This window comes from Melospiza georgiana, chromosome 2, assembly GCF_028018845.1.
Source record: "Melospiza georgiana isolate bMelGeo1 chromosome 2, bMelGeo1.pri, whole genome shotgun sequence".
In the NCBI taxonomy this organism is placed as follows: domain Eukaryota; kingdom Metazoa; phylum Chordata; class Aves; order Passeriformes; family Passerellidae; genus Melospiza; species Melospiza georgiana.
Genome location: NC_080431.1, coordinates 7,654,648 through 7,678,816, shown reverse-complemented (window position 1 = coordinate 7,678,816; position 24,169 = coordinate 7,654,648). Strand labels below are relative to the sequence as shown.

At 35.2% G+C, this 24,169-nt stretch overlaps 1 protein-coding gene across 1 annotated transcript in view; it reads right to left on the bottom strand.

The window, feature by feature from the left end:
- The window catches only part of GBE1 (1,4-alpha-glucan branching enzyme 1), a 136,062-nt gene that overhangs the window by 72,242 nt on the left and 39,651 nt on the right, over nucleotides 1-24,169 (bottom strand). The window contains exons 3-7 of the mRNA XM_058044906.1: nucleotides 22,578-22,690; nucleotides 6,352-6,477; nucleotides 4,502-4,637; nucleotides 1,859-1,949; nucleotides 465-674 (exon numbers count right to left, since the gene is read on the bottom strand). Of these exons, the coding sequence (XP_057900889.1) occupies nucleotides 465-674; nucleotides 1,859-1,949; nucleotides 4,502-4,637; nucleotides 6,352-6,477; nucleotides 22,578-22,690 (676 nt within the window). The remainder of the gene's footprint in view (nucleotides 1-464; nucleotides 675-1,858; nucleotides 1,950-4,501; nucleotides 4,638-6,351; nucleotides 6,478-22,577; nucleotides 22,691-24,169) is intronic.

Here is a 24,169-nt window from a genome sequence, read left to right as displayed (position 1 = left end):
AATTTACAGAGCTTACAAGTTTTCATGAGCTTTTCTTACAATTTTTTTTAATATACAAACATAATCTCTTATATATATGCAATATACTATATATAGTAGAAAAATAATATGCATAAAATGCATAAAATACACAATTATACACTCCTATATAATAGATATTTAATTGCTATTTATAGAGAAATATGTTTTTAAATAAAAATAACTATAATTATATAATGCATGCAATGCACATGGTATATAACATGCACATTGGTAGTCATAGATGACAGGAAAGCAATGAAATGGAATTACTATCATTTAGTGTTAGATTTTAAGGATTTAGGCAAGTAGAGGAATTTAACTCCACATCCTGCAATTGCTAAACAACCCAAATAACTTTACCAGCTTGGTGAGGAGTGTAGTTTTATCAGAATTGCTATGAAATAATAACCACTAGCACAGCTGAAGCAATATTTTATACTCACTTGGCATAGTCAAAGAGCCTGCTGTCCCAGAGCTGGTGATTGCCTCTGTATCCAGAATGGAAGAAACAGGAATCTGTACCATCAAACTGGTTGAGACCATCTTCTGAGTTTTTTGAGGCGTGGCTGTGCACCACATCCAGCAGGACTGTGATGCCCATGGAGTGAGCAACGTCAATCATTTCCTTCAAGTCGTCAGGAGTTCCGTACCGGCTGTGAAACACAACGTGGCACCATCAGGACTCAAGCTGGCAGGGCTCAACATTCATCATGGAAACTACATCAAAGTCAGCAGTTCTTCACCACCTCCTCTACAGACGCACATGGGTTATTTTTTCAGCCTCTTAAGCAGTAGCCATTGCTTCGAAACTAACATTTGATCATTTTTCCTTATAAGAATTCCATCATCCACACAAATGCTTTGCAAAACAGATTGTTTTATTCTTCCCTTTTTAATAATACATAAAATTCAGTATAAAAGATAACAGATACAACTTAAAGCTGCTATTTAATATTGAACACTTCCTTAGCTCATAAGGGACAAGAACACATTGATATTGCTGGAATAAAGTAACGCAATGATTACAAAAGTAAATGTACATTCACAAAGTCCACAAAATACACTAGCTGCTATTTTCCTGCTTGGTTATTTGGTTTAGGTATTACACCATTTTCTTAAAAAGATTTTTTTCACCTACACTTGACATACCTTTTTTCAACTAATCAAGCTGTTAAAAACTTAAAAATTTGGGTAGTTAAAAACTGCCTATCTAAATTTAGTCTGGCTGCCACTTGATCTGCTCTAAAAGTAAAAAAAAAAAACAAAAACAAAAACAAAAACAAAAAAAACACAAAAAAACAACAAAAAAAAAAAACAAAAACAAAAAAAAAACCTTCCACATTTATCATAATTTTCTTAACAACTACCTTAATTAATTTTTCATGTAATTTCACCCTATACCTCAAGTCTAAGCACAGTCTGTTACAAGCCTGTAAGGGAAAGGGTGCCCAAAGAACACAGAGAGTCATGATTTTAATCAAGTTCATTATGAACAGTATATAGTTCTGTTTGTCATAAAAGAAAGCACTACACACTGTTTTTTACTGCCAAGAATTTCACCCAAACCTACGTATAAAGACTGGTGAAGGTGGATTACCTGGAATATGCTATGGCAGCTGAAGTTACTTATAAACTTTTTGTCTGTAATTCTATCAAAAGCGTTTCACAGAGCTGTTGATCACTGTGCCAAATTGATTTCAGATTTAAGAGGAAGGTAGAGTAAATACCTAAGCCATTATACACTTCCTTGCAAACACACATCTGCATGCAATACTGATTTCAATGGATGTGAAGGAAGGGAAAAGAACAGAGAAGATGCTGGAGCACTTAAACCTACCTTGATGCTGCAAAGAAACTTGTGACCTGATAACCAAAACTGGCATAGTATGCATGTTCCATAATGGCCATCAGCTGGACACAGTTATAGCCTACAATAAAAACAAATATAACAAACAAATGCCTTAAGGATAGTAAAAAGAGTATTCAACACCTGTAACATATCCATTCTAGTCTTCTCTCATTTTAGCTGCCTCTGACCCTAATGGTTAACACCTAAAGATTCAGTAACTTTCACAAAGCAATTCTAACTAATAGTTTATACTAATGTGATCTCCATGGCAAATGAAACAGTCAATTTGTTAAGCAATTCACACATATTTAATCTCCCAGATGCGGACAGAAAGAAGTGTAATCCTTATCTAACTTCAGAATATTAGTTATGCCAACCTGCACGTCCTGAACTGCTTCTACTTTTGACACTTGCAGTCAGGGTTATCCACACTCTATGACAAAATCACAGGATGGTTTGAGTTGGAAAGGAACTTAAAAGATTCTCTAGTTCCCACTCCTCTGGAACACCTCTAGTGGGACACCTTCCACTAGACCAGATTGCTCAACACCCCTTCCAGGAATGGGGCATCCATAACTTCTCTGAGTAACCTATTCCCATGTCTCACCAACCTCAGAATAAAGAATTTCTTCCTCATGTCCAACCTAAACACACCCTGCTTCAATTTGAGGCCACTCCATCCCTGGTGTCCACTTGGATATCAAGTCATTGACTGAAACTCTGAGTGTGACCATCCTTCTAATCCCTTATCCTCCAAGTGGCCCATCTGTCAGACCCACATCTCTCCAGCTGAGACACAACACTATAATTTCATGACATATTAAATCCTTTTTTTTCATTCAGCAAAAACATATTTTTCCAACTTTAATAATTATTTCTTCCCTCTACAAGAGTCTTCCAAAAAGAAAAACAACACAAGTGTAATGTGTTTTTATTCCAAGTTAACCCAAGAACCAAAGCAGTCAAGGAGGGCTGGGGGACACACTGTGTTCTATCTCCTAAGATAGTTCAGTGCATGCTTAAGGAAGGGAACTCTAAAGAATCAATATTTTTCTACAGACTATTAAGACTCACACCTCCACCACTTCTCTGTTTGAAGAAAATATCCACTTAATTCCTTAGTTTCAACAAGACGCTGTAGAATTTTTTATTCTTCCTTGGGTTTTTTATAGCTGTGACATTTAAAACCAGAGCAATTATTAGAAGATGGTGTGAGCTCAGCACTTTGTCAAATTCATTGCTGGTTTATAATTCAGGCCTGTTGTAGTTATTTTTATTTACATCATTTTATAAATAAACAGCAACATTCCATCAAATTAATCTCATTCAATTTGCTTGCTACTTATTTTGCTATTTGTCAAGCACATCCTCCTACAAACTAGTAATATATTAGGGTTCTCATACAGTGACGTTTTTAAGCTTGTTCTAAAAAGTAAGACATTCCAAAACTGATCTAACAGACCTTAAAAATATTTTTTAAAATACTTAATTCCGACGATGTTTACTTAATGTAAACAAGAAGGAAAATTAGTTATACTTCCTATATACCCTAAATTTGATACTGCTTTTTATTATTTGGTGTATCAGCCTTTTCATGACATTTATAGAGTCCTACAGTTTTTTCTTTGTGAAGAAATCCTATTAACTTCCTGGGACAAGTGAAATTCCTTGGCAGTAAGGAGTCACAGACATATATTGTAAAATCCAAAACTGCTTTTTATATAATGTAGAATCCAAAACATCTTCCACATGTGCAAACTCCCTCAACTTGACCAAAAGGCAAAAGCCACAAAACATTGACTTAACATGTAAAGCTACACAAAAACGTCCTCTTCAGGCACTCTGATAAATAAAACAGAATTTAAACAAATCAAACACAAACACAGCCACCATCCACAGAGGTTTCAGCTACAGATGTCATGATTATTTTACAGCAGTGTAAAATATATATTTCATCACAAGGCAGTAAGAGGCAATAGCTTCCAACATTGTCCATTACAGAAATAGTGCAAAGACATCATGGGAAAAAAAAAAATTAAATGAAATTGAAGTGAACAGTTTTGCTGTGGTTCCTGAGATAATGTTAACCAGCTCTTTCACATATCCTCTCCAAATATACTAGAAGCTCTTTTCCTGAAGAAGGTCTTTCATATTTAAAGTTTGCTTGTTCTGATACTTCTGAGCTACTGCTCAGGGATAAAAAGTCTAGCATGCTTATTCTAGCAAAACAAAGAATATTGAGGTATTTCTTCTGTCCTTTCTTAGAATTAAGCTTTACACTAGTAGAGCCAATTAAGAATGAAGTAATTTCTGAATACTATCACAAAAACAGGTTCTTTATCAAGCTGAAAGCAAACCATGCCAAAAGCAAATTACCTTCCAATACTTATCTGGGCTTTAATAACCATATTTTACTTAAAAATTTGGAATAGACTTTAATTCACATATCCTATTTCAGTCTTTGTTCTCCATAGATTTGACCTGTTTATGATTTTTGCTCACCTAAGAATCTATTTTTATAGCAAGTGTAATTAGGAAATTCAAAAAACCTCCAGATACTTGACAGTTATCTTTTCTAACAAGCACAGGCACAAAAATATTAACTCTGCAAGCATTTCTGGTATTACTTACCAAGGTCCTTTATTCTAGGTAGTACGTTGTATGTGAAGTTTTTATACGAAGCTACTTTGCCTTCTGGGGAAGCAATTCCCACATGAGATTCATAGATTCTTAGGCTTTTTAATCTCTTGGGAGAAGGATTCTTATGCTATAAGAAAAAAAAAAATAAACAGAGATGTCATTAGCTCAGGAGTGTTGTCATAATCACATGATTTGTACAAGATGAAAAACAATTTAGGTTTATTTATTTTTTCCTCTAAGAGCATTCTAAACATTTCGGAAGCAATTGACCATTTTATATTTTTAAAGGAAATGTCTGTTTGAAAATAGCATCCTTGATGAACAAGAAACTGGACATTGATGATTCAATGCTTTTCTAATATTCTTTTTTAAATTATACTTCAGTGTTCAAACTGATAGTAGCCACTCCACTTGTTTTCCTTCTGAATCACTATGAAGCTTGCTTGAAAATAGAGAGAGAAAAAAATAAGATAGGCTTTTATTTTTTAAGCATACCTGCTTTTTGCAGGTACATGAAATCACTGCCTTACCTCATCTGAAATTTTGAAATGTTATTCCTAAAGAATACAGTCCCACAGCACAGAATCATTTAAATTGTAAATATTTAGGATTAAAATATAATTTAAAAATCCCAAGTCTGGAGATCAGTACACAGCATTTCTAGATGGGTGAAAATATTTGAAGAATACAGAGGCCATTGAATTATTATCCTATTTGTTAGTTTATTATTCAGGTGAAATATTGAAAATGCAGAACAAAACTAGTTCTGCATTTTCAAACAACAAACAAAACAAACATGTGAACAGAAACTAAAGGAATCATGTGAAGAACAAAACTTCTGCTTGAGTCTTGTTCCCTGTGATTTATTTCCACTGGATACCTCTATTATTCATAAAAGGACTTTCATTTTTTTTCAATAAGGCCTTATCTGTATCCAAAATTTCAAGCCTCTTTTTCACTCTAGGTGAAACCCCAACCATTGCATTCCCAAATCCCTTTCCTTGTGGACATTGAGATGTCACAGAGCATCATACACAGAGTAGACCACTAAACTGATAGACTACACACTTTAACAAGAGTTAACATACATTATGTTATCTATTTTTAAAGAAAGTATTTTCCATGCCAGTAACCTTTTCTCTCTCAAGAAGTTGCTTCCTAAATTGAGGTGGATGAGAAAATTTAACTCAAGATAGAGTCTACAGCATTTCTAATATAAACCCCTGCATACCATTTTTCAGGGAAAACATGAAAAAGTTTATTATGAAACAACATCACTCAGACAGTCTGAAGTTTCCAAATGTTCTCCTAGGGTTTTTCATACATGATGCAAAGGGTTCTCTCCCTTACAGCAGTGCATGAGAAGAAAGAAGGCTTTATATTCAATAATGGGATTTTCCTGATACAAAGAAACCAGGATTTGACTGGAGCATTGGCACCTTATTTTGGAAGTTTTTTCTAACTTCATGGAATATTAGCCTAGTGTTGAGTACTGAGCATTTGCAGATGACCAATCCTTAAATCCAGTACTGATAATTCCCTACTCTCCATCCTACCAGGAATAGCCATCTTGTCCCAGAATACCTGTCAATCTTGCCTAACAGGTGGCAAAACAACTTTAAAATACCACATTAATAACTATTTTTATACATTCTACAAGAGGCTGAAAAAGCAGCTCAAAAACATCCATCATTAAAGTCATTTATTTCTGTCAAAGCCATGAATAAAATCCCTTCATCTCTCAGCTCTTTTAACTTGTTTGCCATTTCCTTTTATTTTCTCCCAAACAGGGAAACAAAGATAACATGATACACCTCTCAAAAATAATATTGAAGCCTTACTATATATGACTGTGGAGGATTCCAGTGAACCCAATCATAATTCACTTTGTCTTCATCACGGACCACATATCTTGCCCAGGGTGAAATACGATAGAGGAGGGCGCCGTTCTGAGCACGAATCACCACCTATAAAATAACACAACATATGCAGGCAGTCACTTATAACTCACAGAACGCCTTCTATGCAAGCCACAGCACAGAATGAAATAGGAGACTACACAGAAATTTAATTTAAAGAACACACAAACACACAATGCAAGTCAAGAGGAGGAAGAATGACCCTGCCCGCAGGGATGATTTGCAAAGGGACACTCAACCAGACATGTCACACAGGAGTGATGTTCACAGCAAGAGCTGAAAGGTGAGAATATACATAAGATTTATATAAGTAATGGGAGAAGCAGCCTTCCCAAATGGATTTCTGTTAGGTTCCCTAATCACTCCTGTCATTGCTATTTCCTTTCCATGTTCTGATAAATTTAAACAAACATGCAGTATTATGCCATTAGGATGAGAACTGTGATTTGTTTAACTTGACAAACAAAACAATCTAGTAAGGCAATTTTAATATCATAATGCCATCTTCTTTTCCATGCTCTGAGAGTCCTTAACAATGTCACACAGCCCGGAACCACAGACAGCACAAGAAGCACAGGACAATTTTTGGGTCAAAGCAAAGAAAAAGTTCCGCCTCTCTCACATCCTCCCACCCCATCCCACCTCCTCTCTCCTCAGCACAGAAGGAACAGCACCACTCTGGTTTTGCTTGGTATCTTGGCTGCCACTAAAACATTAACACAGATGGTTTGCAAATTTAAAACCCAGAAATGTACAAGCAAGTGAATGCACAGAATTCTTAATTCTGCTTTTTTTAAACAAAGTGATGACTGAGACTTTTCAGTTGAGTTGGTGGTTTTATGAGGCTTTTTTTTTTTTGTAAGAAAAACTATGAAGTTATAAGAAGCCTCAAATGAAAAAGGATAGGGGATTTTTTCCACTCCTTTCTCATCTTTTTGTTAAAAAAAAAGTTACTTTTTTTTGCTCTCAATTCCTGCAGTAGTCTGGAAAACAAAATTATCAAAGAATTGCCTTCTGAACTCTGGCAAGTGTCTTTCATGGTTTTGATAGATTATTTGTATCCTTAACCCAATCATGGAAGAAGGCAGGATCACAGAACCATGTTTAGTTGAAAGGAACCTTATAAAGGTCATCTAGATCAACAAAGAAGAAAATATGTATATGCAGATGGTTAATGGAAGTTGATAGAATAAGGCAATGAAGAATGACTGCTGTCCCTCAGCACACAGTATTACAACTCCAACAATTTAAAATAGGTTTTATAAAATGGACTAATTCATATCAAAAACCTCACCAAAAAAGCTGAGAAAGTTATTGCAAACCACTGTAAAGCTGCATGGAAAATTTCTTCTGTTAGCTGCACTAGCAAAGCTGACCCAAAGAGTGTTTCTGCAAATTCTATCAACACTGTGAAGATCCCCCTTGCTGATAGCATTGACAATTGAAAATTATTCTTAAAATAACAAAAGTTATCTCCTCTCTCTAATATCACACTTCTGATGGTGCTATTGCTTCTTTTATTATTTTGTCCCAATTTACCCATCACAGAAATAAGATGATTACTGCATATAATAACCTACTCATCTTGGCATTCCTTTTTTCTAATATTTTAGCATAATTCATACTAGACAGGCTTATGAAGGGTGGGCACATTTAAGAAATGTGAAGTAATTAATCTACATTCAGAACATTAATTAGCTGTAGTACTGGTTTAATCCAAAAATGATACTGGAGGGGAAAAATGCAAATTTCTTTATTATGCTATATTAATCCAGTCACGTACTGTCTTTAATTAAAAGCCATTAAGCAATGAAAAAGTTAGGAGAAAAAAAGATATCAGAAAACCATTCAAATGGCCAACCATCAGTTATTTGACTTTTTCAAGTTAAATTTCTATAGTTATACTACTGCACAACCAATTTCTGTATCCTGTCCTTCTGACAAAGTTTAAGAACTTATATTGTTCTGTAGTCACTTAAATTGACCTTATTTTCCCTTATTTGTGAGACACCAGTGCATTTGTTTTAGCATTTATTTAGAAGTAATTTTTTCAAGTGCTAGTTTGGCATTTAATCAAAACATCTACAAAACCAAACTTAAGGGCTACACTTTTCAGGAATTGAGAGACTTACAGGAAATCATATAAGGTTCTATCAACATTTACAGACTTAATTTTAAAAGATAAAACTAAAACTCCGTAGAAATGCATCCATTTATCTGTCATATATTAACATAGTAATTATATAGAGTCATAAACAAGCTGCGGAAATCTACAGGTTGGGTTTACACACTTGAACAGTCTTACAACTTTAGGGTCTGCTCTATTTTAAGGCTCACAATCTAAATTTTTGGGTTCATTTATTTTAAAACTTTGCTTTCAGTTCTATTATGCAAACATATAAGACAACTCCCATGCTCAAAAGGAAGTTATCAGAGAATCACAAGGTTGGAAGAGACCTTTAAGATCATAGAGTCCAAACCAAGATACATTTATCCAAAAATAGAAGTAATGAAATTTAACCATGCAAATGTCAGAAAAATCTCAAAAAATGGGGAGAAGCACTTACTTTAAACAAGTAATAAAATGTTTTTTGCTTTCTTTACAGTATAGGTGGTCTTAAGAAACATTTTTCAAATATATCCAGCCATAGCTATAGATTAATCTTACCTCTACAGTAGAAACCTCAAGTTTGCCCATTTGTTGCTGTAATTTTTAGTATAATGGGCTGTGCACAGAGAAAGCAGAGTCAAGATAAACAATTATTACACCACCAGAGCTGGTAAAGTTGAGTCCTTTCCTTCTCTGGTTTGCAGAAGCATAATCAACACAGCATCCTTACAGATCTATCAAGTGATCCCTGGCAATTTCAATTCTTTGTAGCTATGCTTGTTTAATACTTTTCTTAATTTTATGTGAAGACCATTTACAGAGTCTCTCCTAGGCTTAATTATGAAGCTCTATACTCAATCATCTTAATCTTCTCTCTTGATTTTGTATAAATTTTATTAATAAGGTAGAACTAAAAATTCCAAATAATGTTCTCTGAAGTTTCTTGAGAGAGAACTCTCACACCACCATGCTTAGATGAAGCGTGATCACAGGTACAGGAAAAAACTAAATGGCACCACAAAACAAAGAGCAGTTCAGCCCAAGACTGACAAAAAATAACTCTAATGCAAACAGTCTGGCAGCTTTAATTCACATATTTGCTTTGCTATTTCTTGAAACAATTACATATAAGTAAAATAATAAAATACTAATATAATAATAAAAGGAGTAAAATTATAAAGCATACATAAAACAAAGACAGGTGAATACTCTTGCTCCACTCACCTCAAATTACAACTTGTGGTTCCTTCTCTGCAGTGCCCAGATATAAAAATTAGCTGCTGTGTATACTCTAAAATGTGCTGTTACAGATTTTACATGCATAAGGAATATTGAAGAGTCATTACACAGCACTTTGACAGAGTATCTATAAATCACTTTAACAGATACTGTACTTTTCCTCCAAATTAGTTTGAAATGAGTAAACACAAATTTCTAAAAGTTGCAGCCTAACTAGCTACTACTTAGTTCATCAAGACTTTAGAGCTGACTTAACACTTTCTAATTAACTCAAAAAATTGTTCTCTAAAGAACATATATAAGACCATGATGTTCATTAAATTAGGCTTCTTCAAACTGGCCTGAGGATTTACCTACTTCCTTTTCACAAGGCATGTCCCTGATCATTCCTCAATGTATATGAGGAGGCACATCCCACCATTTGATATAAAAACTACAGTCCTCATTAAACAAAGCTTTTAAAATGCATAATGCTATAGCATGAAACATATACCAAGTGAACCAAACAAACCTCTCATCACAAGCAACCTCTTTTACAGTTTAGACTAAAGTGAAAGAAAATCCTAGGTAAAAATAATCCCTGTATTTTTGATCCTATTATTACAGAAAATACTCCAAGAGGACAAGTGAGGGGAAAAAAGGAAATCCGAGTTTCCAATACAAACTAATACATCCTCCCAAATTAGTTAAAAACCAACATAAACTGTCAAAGAAGAAAGAAACCGGTATCTCAAAAGAGTTACATTGAAACTGCCCAAATTTAGTCAGAATGGAAAAAACACAAAATAACTGATGTAAAGAACTTGCCACCATCTACATTAACCACCTCTTTGTGGGAAACATGAGATAAAGTAATACATATCAAATTGTATACTACATGGACAACATCATGATTTTTTTTTGTGTCTGTGTGCAAAGAGGGAAGCATCTTACAACAGCAAGCCTGTTTAGAACTCTCAAAGAGAGTTTTTTTTTTCCCCTGTTTCCAGAATCTCCATGATGGCTGTCCCATTGGAAACTTCTGACACAAGAATGTAGGAAATTCAAAGTCATGCTGAATTTGCTGACATCAGCTTTAAAAATAGTTCACCTAAATAGTTTAGGGTTTTTCCCCACCTCTCCTACTGGCAAACATTCAAAATCCTTGATGTGACCTTTGAATGTCACATGATTCTGACTTCCAAGTGAGATATAAATAAACATAAATAAATGATCTCACAGAAATAAGTGTCAGGAAGACAGAACGAAAATGTCCTTCAAAACCTGGCATTAAAAAGTCAATTTGCTCTAAAAATGGACATGACACAGACACATAATTTATATAAGTACAACTGCAAAACAACAGAAATGAAGACCTCAACCTATGCTGTACATCTTTTGTATGCAAAGGTTAAAAATTGATGTTTGGTATATTCATTTTCTATTAAAGGGATATTGAGTGTATTGTCAAACTTTCTGTCTGAAGTGTACAGCATCCTAAAGTTTAGCATCCAAAAACACTGTAATAAGTGCTGTGGATTTTACAGATGAGAACACCCAACACAGAAAAAAACCACGACTTTAAACCTGAGTTTTACAGCATCAGTGCTAGTAAGTGATTAATTCTGAAAAATTTTCAGACCTAAATAAAAACAAATGTATGGCTGCAGTTAGAGAAAACATAGCCAACAAAGTCTGGCTTTGAAGACATATAAAAACTGGTGTGCAAAAGTTCTTTCCAATTTTCCAAATGCTGGACTGGTGGAAGACAAAGCAGGACCTAAACGTCTCAATAACACTAGTACAAAAGTTACAATGTGTTCCACGTCTGTCCACTAGAGGATAGGAAATTCATGGAAGGGGAGTAGGTTGTAGGACAGAATTAAATATAGGGGTTATGAGTCTGTTTGATGATGTTTGGAACTCTCAAAAGCAGTTTATTACAGTTAAAGGGAAACCATCACTCTGAGGTCAGTCCAGTATCATAAAGAAAATGCAATAACACATAGGAGCAATTCGGAAGCTGAAATAGGTCTCATTTAATGTAATGATGCTGCCAATGCAGGACAAGTGAGATTGAAAGGCCTTGATTTTTCAGGCATTTCAGACTCTTGGGTATCCCATTATTCTGCCTTTCCAAAATAACCCAGGCCTTTTATATCACCCACAGCACATCCAGCAATTCCTTCTGGATGTCTTGGGGCATTTAAAGGAAAACTCTGTGCTTACAATCAGGCAATTTTCAACCTATTGTGACTCAGGGAAATCTGCTGGCTTTTTATGAACAGGCACCACACATTTTTTCTTTGACGATCTATAATGATAAAAAGTATGAAAGGTTCACAACAAATTTAAAAGCTTTGTCACAAATACAAATTCAGATAAAAAGTAAATCCATGTGTAAAAATGGAGCTCAATGTGGCTGTGCTATTGTTATGACAGATGAACCTCTGCAGTAAGAGGACACGAAGTACCACATTTGAAATTCATGTATGTCTATGAATATCCCTTTTTTCTTTGCATTTACCTACCTTCATCTTCTCTTCACATCAGCTCCATTTGGCTACTTCAATTCCCAGTATACACAGAGATCTTCAGAACAGTGTGAGAGGATAATTCAAGAGACAGTTGCAGAAGATCAGACAACTACTCTGCTCAGCAACCACTCCTTTTGCTTTCAGCTCCTGCATCTAATCCATTTAATTTAATTATGATGTGCTTCCATAAGGTGTCTGCCTCTGTTTCCACTAATTAGGAGACAGGTTCAAACACTAGAACTAAAAAGGCACGCTGCCATTCCTTACTTTTTAGATATTTTTTTTGATTTAAAGTTCTTTAAAAATTATGTATATAAAGTTCTTCAAATATATACATAACAATTTACACGCATTTCTGCTTTTTGAGAAATTTTTTATATAGTGCTTTATCATTGATACTCCAGCTGAGGAAATGAAAATAACAAAATGATAACTAAATAACTGATGAATATAAGCAAGCCAATAAATTGCTCTGAAACTGTATTATTATTTCATTACTTTAATAGCTCAAAAGCACTTAGAATGATTCTTGGTATATGTGGCTTTTAATACAATGATGAAATTAAATTGGCCATCAAACCAACAATAGCTAATAAAATGAGAGAGTGGACTAGCTTTAATATAAAGATGGAAATGGAAGTGACTTTTTATATAAGGGCAATAAGGTATTATTTCAGTATTTTACAATCTACAGTATTTCATTAGCTTCAGATCTATTCATTTGTGACACAAAATTATACAAATGCCACAGGAATACAGCTGTAAATATCATTTCATCTCAGTAACATGCATCTGACTTAAAAGCAAGTTCAATGCAAAACAAAATATGGGCAGGATAAGCTCTTGAAGACTCCCTAGAAAGTTTATATTAGATGCTGTGATAACATAAAAAGGTTTTTCTATTACATGAAACATACTAGAAATTTTGCATCAAGGTATTTTCCTCCCTCAGTTTTTTATAAAAGTACATGAAAATGGAAAAAAACTGCTTAAAGATGAAGGGGTCATTTTCAAGTTAAAACGTAAAATTGTATATTCTACATAGCACATTAGCATAATGTGCTCTGTAGAATATAAAAGTTAACATTTTTACTTTTTTTCTGTAGAGAAATAGGGTAACCAAGAAAAAGCACCACAAATTTCCAAGAACACAAAAGAATGTGACTCAATATACTTAGGACACATTGGTGCTATAAGGAAACCTGTTTTTAGATTTTATTTCATAAATGCTGTTCAAAGACAGGTCCTGCATTCAAGACACTGATACAATCCTGCTATTCTCTTTTTCTTTAAGTTGTACATCCTTTTCTCAGCATCCTCAAGTTGCTCCAGAAACAGAATCCTAGAGTTGTTTATGTTGGAAAAGACCAGGTAGTCCCACAGCTAGCCCAGTACTGTGCTCACCACTAAACCATGTCCCCAAGTGCTGTATACAAGTGTTTTCTTAAACTTCTGAGGATGGCAACTCCATGACTTCTCGGTTCCAATGCATGACCACTCTTTCCTAATACACCTCTTCCAGCACAACTGGAGGAAATGCCCTCTTTGTCCTGTCACTTGTTACCTTGGAGAAGAGACCCATTCCCACCATGCTACAATCTATTACCTGTAAGTCCCTCTCCCTGTGCACCCCTGCCTCAAAAGAACTCAATTTTCTTCAATACTCAATATTCATCCTGAAAAAGAATGAATCCTGACTTCAGCACCCAGGATAGACAACATGGTTCTGATGATCTTTTGCCAGTGGGCAGTGTAAACTGAGGCCATTTACAACAGCAAATAAAATCACATCATCCCCTCACAAGCACAGAGGCAACCAGAGAGCAGCTCCTCTCTTTCTACAGGTCAGCACTGGTTTGTGGGAGAAGCACTGGAATCTGGAGGCTGCACTTCAGTGTGTTTGGTTCTTAATGCAAAGGACCACAGCAGAACACTTCCTGACAACACAGGGCAACCTGCTGCAGAGCCCAGGACTGGAATCTAGAGCTTCTTGTCTGAAAGTTCACTTTAAAGCAGCTTTAGGTAAAAATACAAAAGCCTGATAAAAATTTGGGATTGAACAGCATGGTAAAGAGCATTATTCCTTAATTGTCTCCCTTTACCTGATAGATTTTTAGAGGCCAGATAAATTTTTCTCTTAGTCTCAGAAATAGAAGGCAAGAAATGAAGAAGCAAACACAGCTCATTAAGGCCTCATTCTTCTTGCTCCTGCACAGCCCTGTAACAAGGCTCAGGAGAGGCAGCAAGGAAATTAATGAATCAGAAGCTCATCAACACCTCAGTTTCCCCAGCTCAGGAGCACCTTCCCAAATCAACCTTCATCCAAACTGCAGGGGCAAGAAGCACAAAAAATGGGAGATGTTTCCAGAACTCAACTTCCCCTGGAAAACTTTACCATAGTCTATTCATACTGCTCCAAATAACCAGGAAATTGAGTCTATCTGTCAAGGTGCTTGTAGACTGAAGTTATTTCCTTACAGTGAATTGATCATAAACCTTGAAATGAAATTTTGGAAAGAATGGACGGCATGTTGCTTCTTCCAGGCTGTTCTCCTTCCTAAATTGCAAATTGGTTACACTGGAAAGAAAAAGTAATAGAACACTAGTCACATTATTCTTTCCCCCAAGTTTTTATTTTCCTGATCAATTTATGATTACTACCAAAACCGAGTCAGATTATACAAACCAGTTGTCTGGTTTGCTCTTTTTCTTCCTACCTATTTTCTGAAAAAAAAAAAAACCTGCTAAAGGGACAAGCATTAATATCAAATATTGAAAAAAAAATCCTTAATTATCAGATATAATAGTACTTTTGAGATGGTTTACATGTTTAACAAAGTTCTGCAGACATTCTGTGCAATTCAAAAATCATTGGAGAGAGATTTATTTGCTTTGTAAATGTATCACAACACCAAATATTGCAATCCAAACTTATCGATAATAAATATTTGTTCACAATCCCCCTTTTTTCCCCCCTCCCTTTTCCCTCAAGGAAAGAAAATAAAGTAAGACTAAAATACAATCAAGATATGAAAGAGGCAAAAGCCTGTATTCTAAACCAAGTCATGGAGTCATGCCTTGACTTTCCAAAAGAGGGAGATGCAGCTCCATTTGTGATTTAACTATTTCAATTGCATTGCAGAACTTCTGAACATCTTTAACTAGTTTACTAGATCAGATCAAAAATGAAAGCTTTTGTTCTTTTTTCTATTTTAGTGCTTGTCTTAGAAAGCTAGGCGAAACTTATAGTAACAAAAACACCAAAAAATGCTGTATTATCTATTTGAATAAAAAAGTAATTCAGAAGATGGAGCCAGTAGCCTAGTATTAAAAAATATCTACGCAGACAAAAATACCACAGGAAAATCAAACTGTCAAAACCCGGAAACCTTAGGAGAGTTGTTAAAAATGAAAGCAACATCACACAGAAACATTCCCAATTGATTTTAACAGTCAAGTGTATAGAAAATACTTCACTTAATCACCCAAGTTCATGGATTATAACTGTTAGCCACACAGAGGCAGAATTGTTAGGAATGAGGGACAGACAGTTTATTTTCATAACAGGAAAACACACATCTGTGCTGAGGGAAAGCATTAAAACTTGTCTTTCAGTCTAGAATCCTGATTTTGAAAGCTTTTAGCAAAAAAACCCAAAAAAACAAAGGAAAACTGGAATCTCTAGAAAATACAGTTGAAAAAATATTTTCCCTCACTATGACTTAATCAGAAACAAGTTACTATAAGAACAATGATGAAGCTTAAAGACTATAAAAATGTGTATGCATAAAATAGAAGCATTCCTGTATGTATTCTGCTAGTCTCTTAGTTAAGAAGCTTGGGGTACAAGAGCATGGTTTGAAAAGCAACCATAATAATAAAGCACATTACACATACAGCAAGTGTAACTTCTTACAGTTGTTTCAAGCCATGTCAAGTAGAAACGAAGCTGATGAAGTATGTAATACAGGCACTCAAGCATTAAGTATTAGTTATCCTCAACTACAAAGCATTTGTATCAAGGACAACAGCTGCAGAATGCACCTTGCAATTGGGTGGCTGTGCCACACTGCAGAGAATGGCAGGAGCTCTCCCTAGAAAGTGATCCTATCCTCCAAACCAAAACAATTCCCATGACAATCACAGTCAGGCTTATATATTCTTAATATGGACTCTCAAATTCTGTTTCAAGACCTCTTCTTCTTTAAGATGTCTCCCTTTTTGTCCTTAAGGAAAATTTAAAAATCACATTTTAGCTAAATGTACACCTAATAGTTATTGAAACAATTAGTCTTCTGTATGGATAAACTAAAACAAAAATATCTTAGGATATTTTTAAATAGCAAAACCTCCTACTGGAGAATTGCGCAACCTTCAACTCACAGGAGAACGAAGCCTAACAAAAAAACAGGACAAGAATATTCTAAAGAACTGAACTCAGTCTGCAACAAAGGCTCCAAAAAACAACAGCCCACTGCATTACAACAGCTCATTGGTGCTACAACCTCTCCTATGAGTCCACGAGGAGCTGCACATTGTTTACTAAATTCAAACAGGCAATGCCAAAAGACCATTTATCTTCTAATGAGAAAACAACTCCTCCTGCTGGCAAACCTCATCTGTGACCCAAAGAAGTCTACAATAACTTGCTGAAGGGTCACGGCTCACAACCACATAGTGAAACATGAAGGATACTGCTACAAAAATACTGTTCCAATTCTTGTCAGTATGATTTATATCCAGAAATGCATATGGTACATGACTTAAGTCCTGTTTAGTAACATCAAAACCCCAGGAATACAAGTACGTTTATTCTTCCATAGAGGGTATGTACCATGATGCTGCAGAACACTTGTTTCATTCACTGTTCAAATCTGCAAACCTGGTGATTGTGTTTTGGGTTGTTTTTTTTGGTTTTCTTTTTGCATCCTACTGACTATGTAGGAAATGATCTCGAAGTGATCCAGAACTTGGCAGCGTGAGCAAGGACATTCCCTCTTCCCCCAAGCTAAGGAAAAAAAACAGAATAATTAGAAGTGTTTCTGTATGTACATTAAAGGAAATAGCAAACATTTCTTCAGGAAGGTTTCCACTGAAATCAAGTTGAGTACCTCTGCTCAGGGTACCCAAGACTCCCTTTGTAAAAGCCATCTGACTGCACATAACCAATCTATGACAACCATCTCTCCATGAAAGTGCTGGATTCCCCAATACGGGACACTTAAGTTCCAGCTAGACAGGGTGCTGGGGCACTGTGACAAGGCCATGCTTTTATCAAGAATGGCTGGACCAGAGGATCCTTGAGGTCCCTTCCAACCAGATATTCTATTTACATTTCACAACCCTGAAAGTCCACCACATCCTTAACACTCCTGTCCCTAGAATCCCAGCCACCAGCCTGCCATTATTAATAGATTTCCTGAGATTTCACATTCTCATTACAAACGTTTTTGACTGCAGACTGCTTCAAGTGCACGAGACCTGAACTCCACACCAGTCTGGCACTGCTGCTGCACCTCCTGATCAGTGGGGTCAGCTGCAGCACCATCTATTTCATTGGTGACAGTAATTACATTTGATGAATTTTACTAGCAGTGGTTCCCTGACACAGATTAACCTACCTGCTCACCATATTTGATTCTTTTTCAAGGTGTACAAGTTTAACACAGAGCATGCAGATCTACTAGGAAGTATAGGACAGAGTGGTAAAACTGTAAAGATTAAGTTTTAAAACTATTCTTCACAACTAGCTTTCCTCTACCCAGCACCTCATGAATACAAGCATACTTCAGGTACTTTCAATCATGATGAATAAACTGTTAATGCTCTGACTCAATGTAGTACTTTCCTTTGGTTTTAATATGTTTCCAGTCCTTTTTAATACTCAGGTGTACAATCACAGTGAACTTACAAGCATTTTGTGCAAACTGATGCAAGGACTGTGTTCTTCATGCCTGCCTTGGTCTTTTACTGGCCTTGGCACGTACAACTCCTGTTCAGCAATCACTGAAACCACTCAAACATGCAAGAGCAGCAGTAGAAAAATATTGTACTAACAAGTATACAGGTCATCAAATCTAATCACCTCATTACAGTACAAGACACTCCCTCAAAAAAACTATAAACATCACCATTTAAATACATACAATATATATATACACACACACAGACACATGCGAAGAAGAAAAGGATACAGACTTAAATAAGGGAATGCAGAGCTTTTAAAAAGGTTTCTACCACTTTCTGGGGTGTTCTTTCCAGGAAAAACACATTAACTATATTTCATGAATATTCAAGTGATATTTAGTTGCATATATAGAGTAGTGCACCTATGCAGCACATTGTTAGCTAAAGTGTCAGATGAGTTTTAGACTAAAAAAAATATTGTTCTGGTAATTATTTCAGAAATCACATATCTATTGTCATTATTAGAAGGTTTAACAATCACTTCTATTTTAATATATCCTCTCCAGCTCACAAAAAACAATTAGTGGTTCTGCTATATAGATTCTTTTCCTAATTAATGCTACAGAGCAGCAGGTAGCTCTATCATAATTGCCAATATTTTTCAAGTACTGACCTTGCCATTTTTCTTATTTAGCTGTGTGAAAATATTTCGGAATTTGACCATGAATTTGGAAATTATTTTCAACTAGGTTTAAATTCTTAAAGGATTCCTTTTACCAATTGCTTCCCATTTTCTTTGTTGTTCTTTGGCATTCCTGTAAATAATATTAAGCAAGCTCCCCAGTGCAGATACTAAAATCTCAATTTTACCCAATATAATCCCTAAACTCCATTGACACTACTTCAAAATTAGGATCTTGCCACCTACAGTGAAAACTTAATTTACAGGTACATTTAAGCAGTTGGAAAAATCATTTATAAATAAACAGTCAAAGGACAAAGTTAACAATGATTAAGCTCCTGCATTAATACAACCACACACAATGAGACTTGCTATAAAAGTTCACCTATGATATTTTTTTTAAAAAAACCTGCTGCGTCCTCTAAAAATTTAATTAAGAACGCAAAAAATTAAAGAAACAAAACCAGTCATTTTCTACCACAAAAGGTAAGTACTTGCACCCCAACAGCTACCGCTGTAGAATGACAAACATGCTGATGTTTAAGGAAAACATCTTTCAAACTACCTCATTAGAAATAATGAGAGGTAAAAAGGCTTCTTTTATTAAAGGATAACATTTGGCTTTGGGTTCAAATCTATGCTCACTTTTGACACCTATCAGAAGCTTAAAAGCCAGCACTACCCTACCATAATAGCAACAATATTTGTTCACTTAACTCGGTCTAAGCTCCCAATTGATTGAAAGAAAGAAAAAAGATACCCTTTCCGAGCAGGTAACCTTATTTTGAAGATGGATGTCAAAATTGACAAGGGAGTCACTCAACTATCATAAGCATCCATCTCCTCACACAGAAAAGTGTCAGATGATTTACAGCAGGTTTTTTAATTACTCATTTTCTGCAGTGTTTATATTTACTTATGAGCACACTGCCTGAAGAGCTACAGTAGACAGCCTGCTACTATTTGAAAACAGGCAAACATTTGACCTCTGCTCCTCATTTATTTTCCCACAAAAATATTTTGTGACCTGATCTAAATTAGTGTCACTGACTACACTCCATCCATTTCCCATTCTGGCTTAGATATTACTTATTTAAAAGAAATGACCTTGTTACCATTTCAGAACTTGGCATTCGCCTGTGTGGAACTGAAGATCAAAACAGAGTACACAGAAGCTAAAGGAAAGGACCTTCTGGAGGAGACAGTTCTTGCCCTAACAGATTAATCACCACAATAATGTCTGAAGTTGACTACTTTAATTTCAGTATTTAAGAATCATACTGGTAAAAGGAACTTTTAAAGCTGTGATTCCCTTAGGCTTCTTTAGTAAAGAAAAATGGGAAATACTTTCATTACTCCAAAGATGCCAGCACAGCCACCAGTGTCTGTGTACTTCAACATTACCTCTGCAATCTACATAGCAATTTCTATCTGCAAACAATCAATTTTCTCAGCTTCTACATGAAAAAAGAACAGCAAAACTGTTCTAACACAAAAAATACAGACGTTTATGAAAAATTATAAATGTTTGAAGCATGCAGCTCAAGAAAAACTTACAGAAAAGCAGCTTTCTGCACCCATTAGCAGAATGGGAGAGGAAAAGATCAGCTGTAGCATGAGGATAAGGTACATGCCTACCATGTGAATACTCCAAAGCTTTTGTGATAAACCATCTTTGAACTACCTTAACTGGAGACTTTTTTGGTTTTTCCATTATCTGACTACATCACAAGTATACATTGAGAAGTGTTGGATTCAGTCCTGAAGGCACCATAGAACAAAAACAAAGTGTCATGAAAGGTTATCACCAAAGCTACAGATGAGGCAGGGAGAAGCTCCATAAAGATGGAGCCATCAGTTATGACTACATACACTCACAAATAAAGTTTGTAATTATTTGGTCCTTTTTTAAGGAATATAATCCAAAGAAAATTTGGTTTACAGGCAGGCCTGCTTTAAAAGCCTGGACAATAATGTATTGCGAGTGTCATTGACAGCCCTGTAACTTTGTCTAAAATTGACCATGGAAAGCACAAGTCAAGTGACAGGGTAAAAAAGCCTAAAAATGAAAACTCACATTCTACTCTGACAATGGGTATCTTCTGGCTTTTCAGAAAACTCAAAGCAACTACAGAAGTACAACAATTCATCTTGAAAGTAAATCAGTACCAAGTGTAATTCATAGCAATTGCACATACTAAAAAAATTATGTATAATGCAGTCTTTGCTTTATGGACTTTATATTAGAAAGAAAATGCTGAACAGGAAGAAAATACTATCAAGACCTTACTTCAAAATAAGGAGATATGACCAGTGATTATCTAAGAGAAAAAAGAAAATCATCTTCTATTGCTCCAAAAGCATTTAAGATTCTATGCTTTTTTTGCTATTGTGTTAATAACATCATTCACACCTCTAATCCTCACAAAAAGCATAGAATAGTCTACAGTAGGTGAGTCAAGAGTTTTGTAGATAAAACAGAGAAGGTAAATTCAGCAACAATCAAAAAATCTAACCTACTTGCATCTCAAGACCATGGAAAATATTAAATAACCATTTTGCACTCTTATACCTTGCTGCATAATCACTGCATTTCTGAGTTGCAGACAAGTATTTTCTTTCCTGCTCTGTAAAATAAAAACAGCTTTCTCGTCCTTGAATGACTACTCCTAGACTTCAATTTACCCTTATTTATTACTGGGATTATTTCATAAACCATAACAAAAAGCACAGAGATAAGCACACACACTGAGTAAGCACTTCCAGAGCATTTTTACACATATCTTTGTTTTAACAGATTTCTTGTTTGCCTAAATAGATTTTCAGCAGAAAAATAAGGATATTTTCTTTCAGTATTTTAGTTCTGTTGATGGGACCTCTGAAAATGTAGCAGTATTACACAAATGTTCCCAGGTTCTTAATTTTCCTAGTCTATAGGTAATTTCAGTACATTTCTTTCCTTTACTACTTATTACTGCCCTCTATTAGCACCCACTCTCTCTGAAACTCAACCTCTGAGTGCAACAAAGCACATCTCTGATTTAAATCAATATTCACCTAGAAATCATCAACTCTGCCCTAAGTTAGTTGTCATTTGGTGTATTTGCACTAAGCATACAACTGTGGCATTTGACAGCTCAAAAAAGTTTTTAGTAATTTCTGGAAGAAAGTATTTTAAGCTCATGGATGCCCATGAAATACAATTGTGCTCAGTTTCACTTAAGCCTTCCACTCAATACTCTGAATTCCTAAAGGGTAAGTAGAAGCTTTACAAATCTGCATGTACCATTAAAGCAACAAAAAAATCACCTGAAAAGCCATGGTTACAAGTATTGCAAAAATTATCAAGATATTGAGATTTTAACAGGATCTTAATTACAGGTATTTGCATCAAATACAGAAAGATTTTACCCATATATTACTTAATTCTTCTTTTTCAGATTATCAATTTGTAAACTGTTTTACGCTTATGGCATGATGAAATACCCTACAACTACATTTCAGCCACATATGCCTGTTCCCAAAATCTCTTTGTGATGCTTAATGTTTCACTCCTTTAGGTCACTTTGCTCAACTAGATAAACTGATTCTGCTTCTTAGAACAATTAGAAGATGATAAAGTTAGTTACAAGGAAACAAAATGGGCAGTAAGTGAGTAAGAAGGGTTTCAAGAGTTAAAGTCTAGAACAAGCACCTTTAGCTTTGACCCATGGGGCACAGGAGATTGGCCATCTTCAGGTGGAATGAACAACTCCCACTTCCCATATTCCAACTTCTTATATGGATGAGAAGATGGATTCCAGCCATCTGCAATATAAGAAATAATACTAAGTGTTCATCTTAAAATGCATCCAGTTACAACACAAAAGTTACACAAAGGAAACTCCGAGTTCCATCTTTCTCAAAATGAACTTCAGTGAGAGAGCAGACACAAATACTTCTATGCCTGATACTGGACACACATTCAAAAGGGGTGAAATTAAATGCCACAGATTTAAGTCTTCAAGAAGATTCCTTTGTCATTAAAAAAAAAAAGTGAAGCAAGCTGAAATCCCATAATTCAAGACTCTTTGTCCTCTTTGATTTATTGAGCACTGGATACGTGCAAGGATGGTCATGATGGCCTGTCCAACTGAACAGACACCTGCCAAGGGGGTCTGGAGTGTTTGTAAGCACATTCAAGGTTAACTCCTCTGAATGGAGTGAAGAAATCACTTCTGAGCTGACACATTTCAACAATGGAGTCACTTCTAGGCTAAAAGGAAATAAAAAGATAAGTTTGAAAACTCCTTTTTTCTTTTTGCCTTGTAATGTCTGTTTCACATAGTTCAAGGCAACAGACTCAAGCTAAACAGGAACCAGCAAATGAAGAAAACCTAATTACAAGACATTAAAGCAACACATGTTAATCTTCATTCATACTCATCTATTTGCATGCCATGGCCTCTTAGAATTAAAAAAAAAAAAAAAAAAAAAAAAAAAAACCTCCAAAAAAAACCCAACAAACCAATATACACTTAGAATATTAACTCAGTGTTGTAGAAAACAACATTGCTACAAAATATGTCAGGTTAAAAGCATTTCAATTAAAAAAATGTACAGTTACACTGAAGCAGGATCATCACTTTTGTCACCATGGAAATCACAGCAGGGGAGGTAGAGAAATGAAGAAGGTCTATCCATCAACATATGTATTTTCCTAAACATCAATAATCACAAATATTATCTGCTGTGCAACAAAAGGATAATCCTTCCTGGCAATATATGCATATGTTGCATTTCAGACAAAGACCAGACTGTGTCAAAGCTACTGGCTGCATTTGCACAGCTGCTTGAACCCAAGAACTGCCAATCTTTAGTTAAAGAACATTGAAAGACACAAATTAAACAAGGCCACACAATGTGACAAAAATAACCATGCCAGACAAATATTCTGGTACCTACTCATTTTACAGTGGAGAGTAAATCAGAAATGCAATTAATTCAGTATTCTAATTAGATGGTGTTTTTATCATGTTTAAAGTATTTGGATAGTAGAGCTAAATTACATATATTAGCAGAGGGAAAGTATTTACTAATCTATTGCTTAACAGCAGAAGAGCTTACATATTAGTAAGAATTAGATGGTTCCCCTCCCTTGGCTTTACACTGAATTTTCAATCAAGAAAAATAATTAAACAAATGCTACTAATATCAAACAAACAAACAACACCTTGACAATTAAGCAATATTCCTTAATAAAATGCCTAGACTATAAGTGTTTATACAGCAAACTATAGTGTTTGT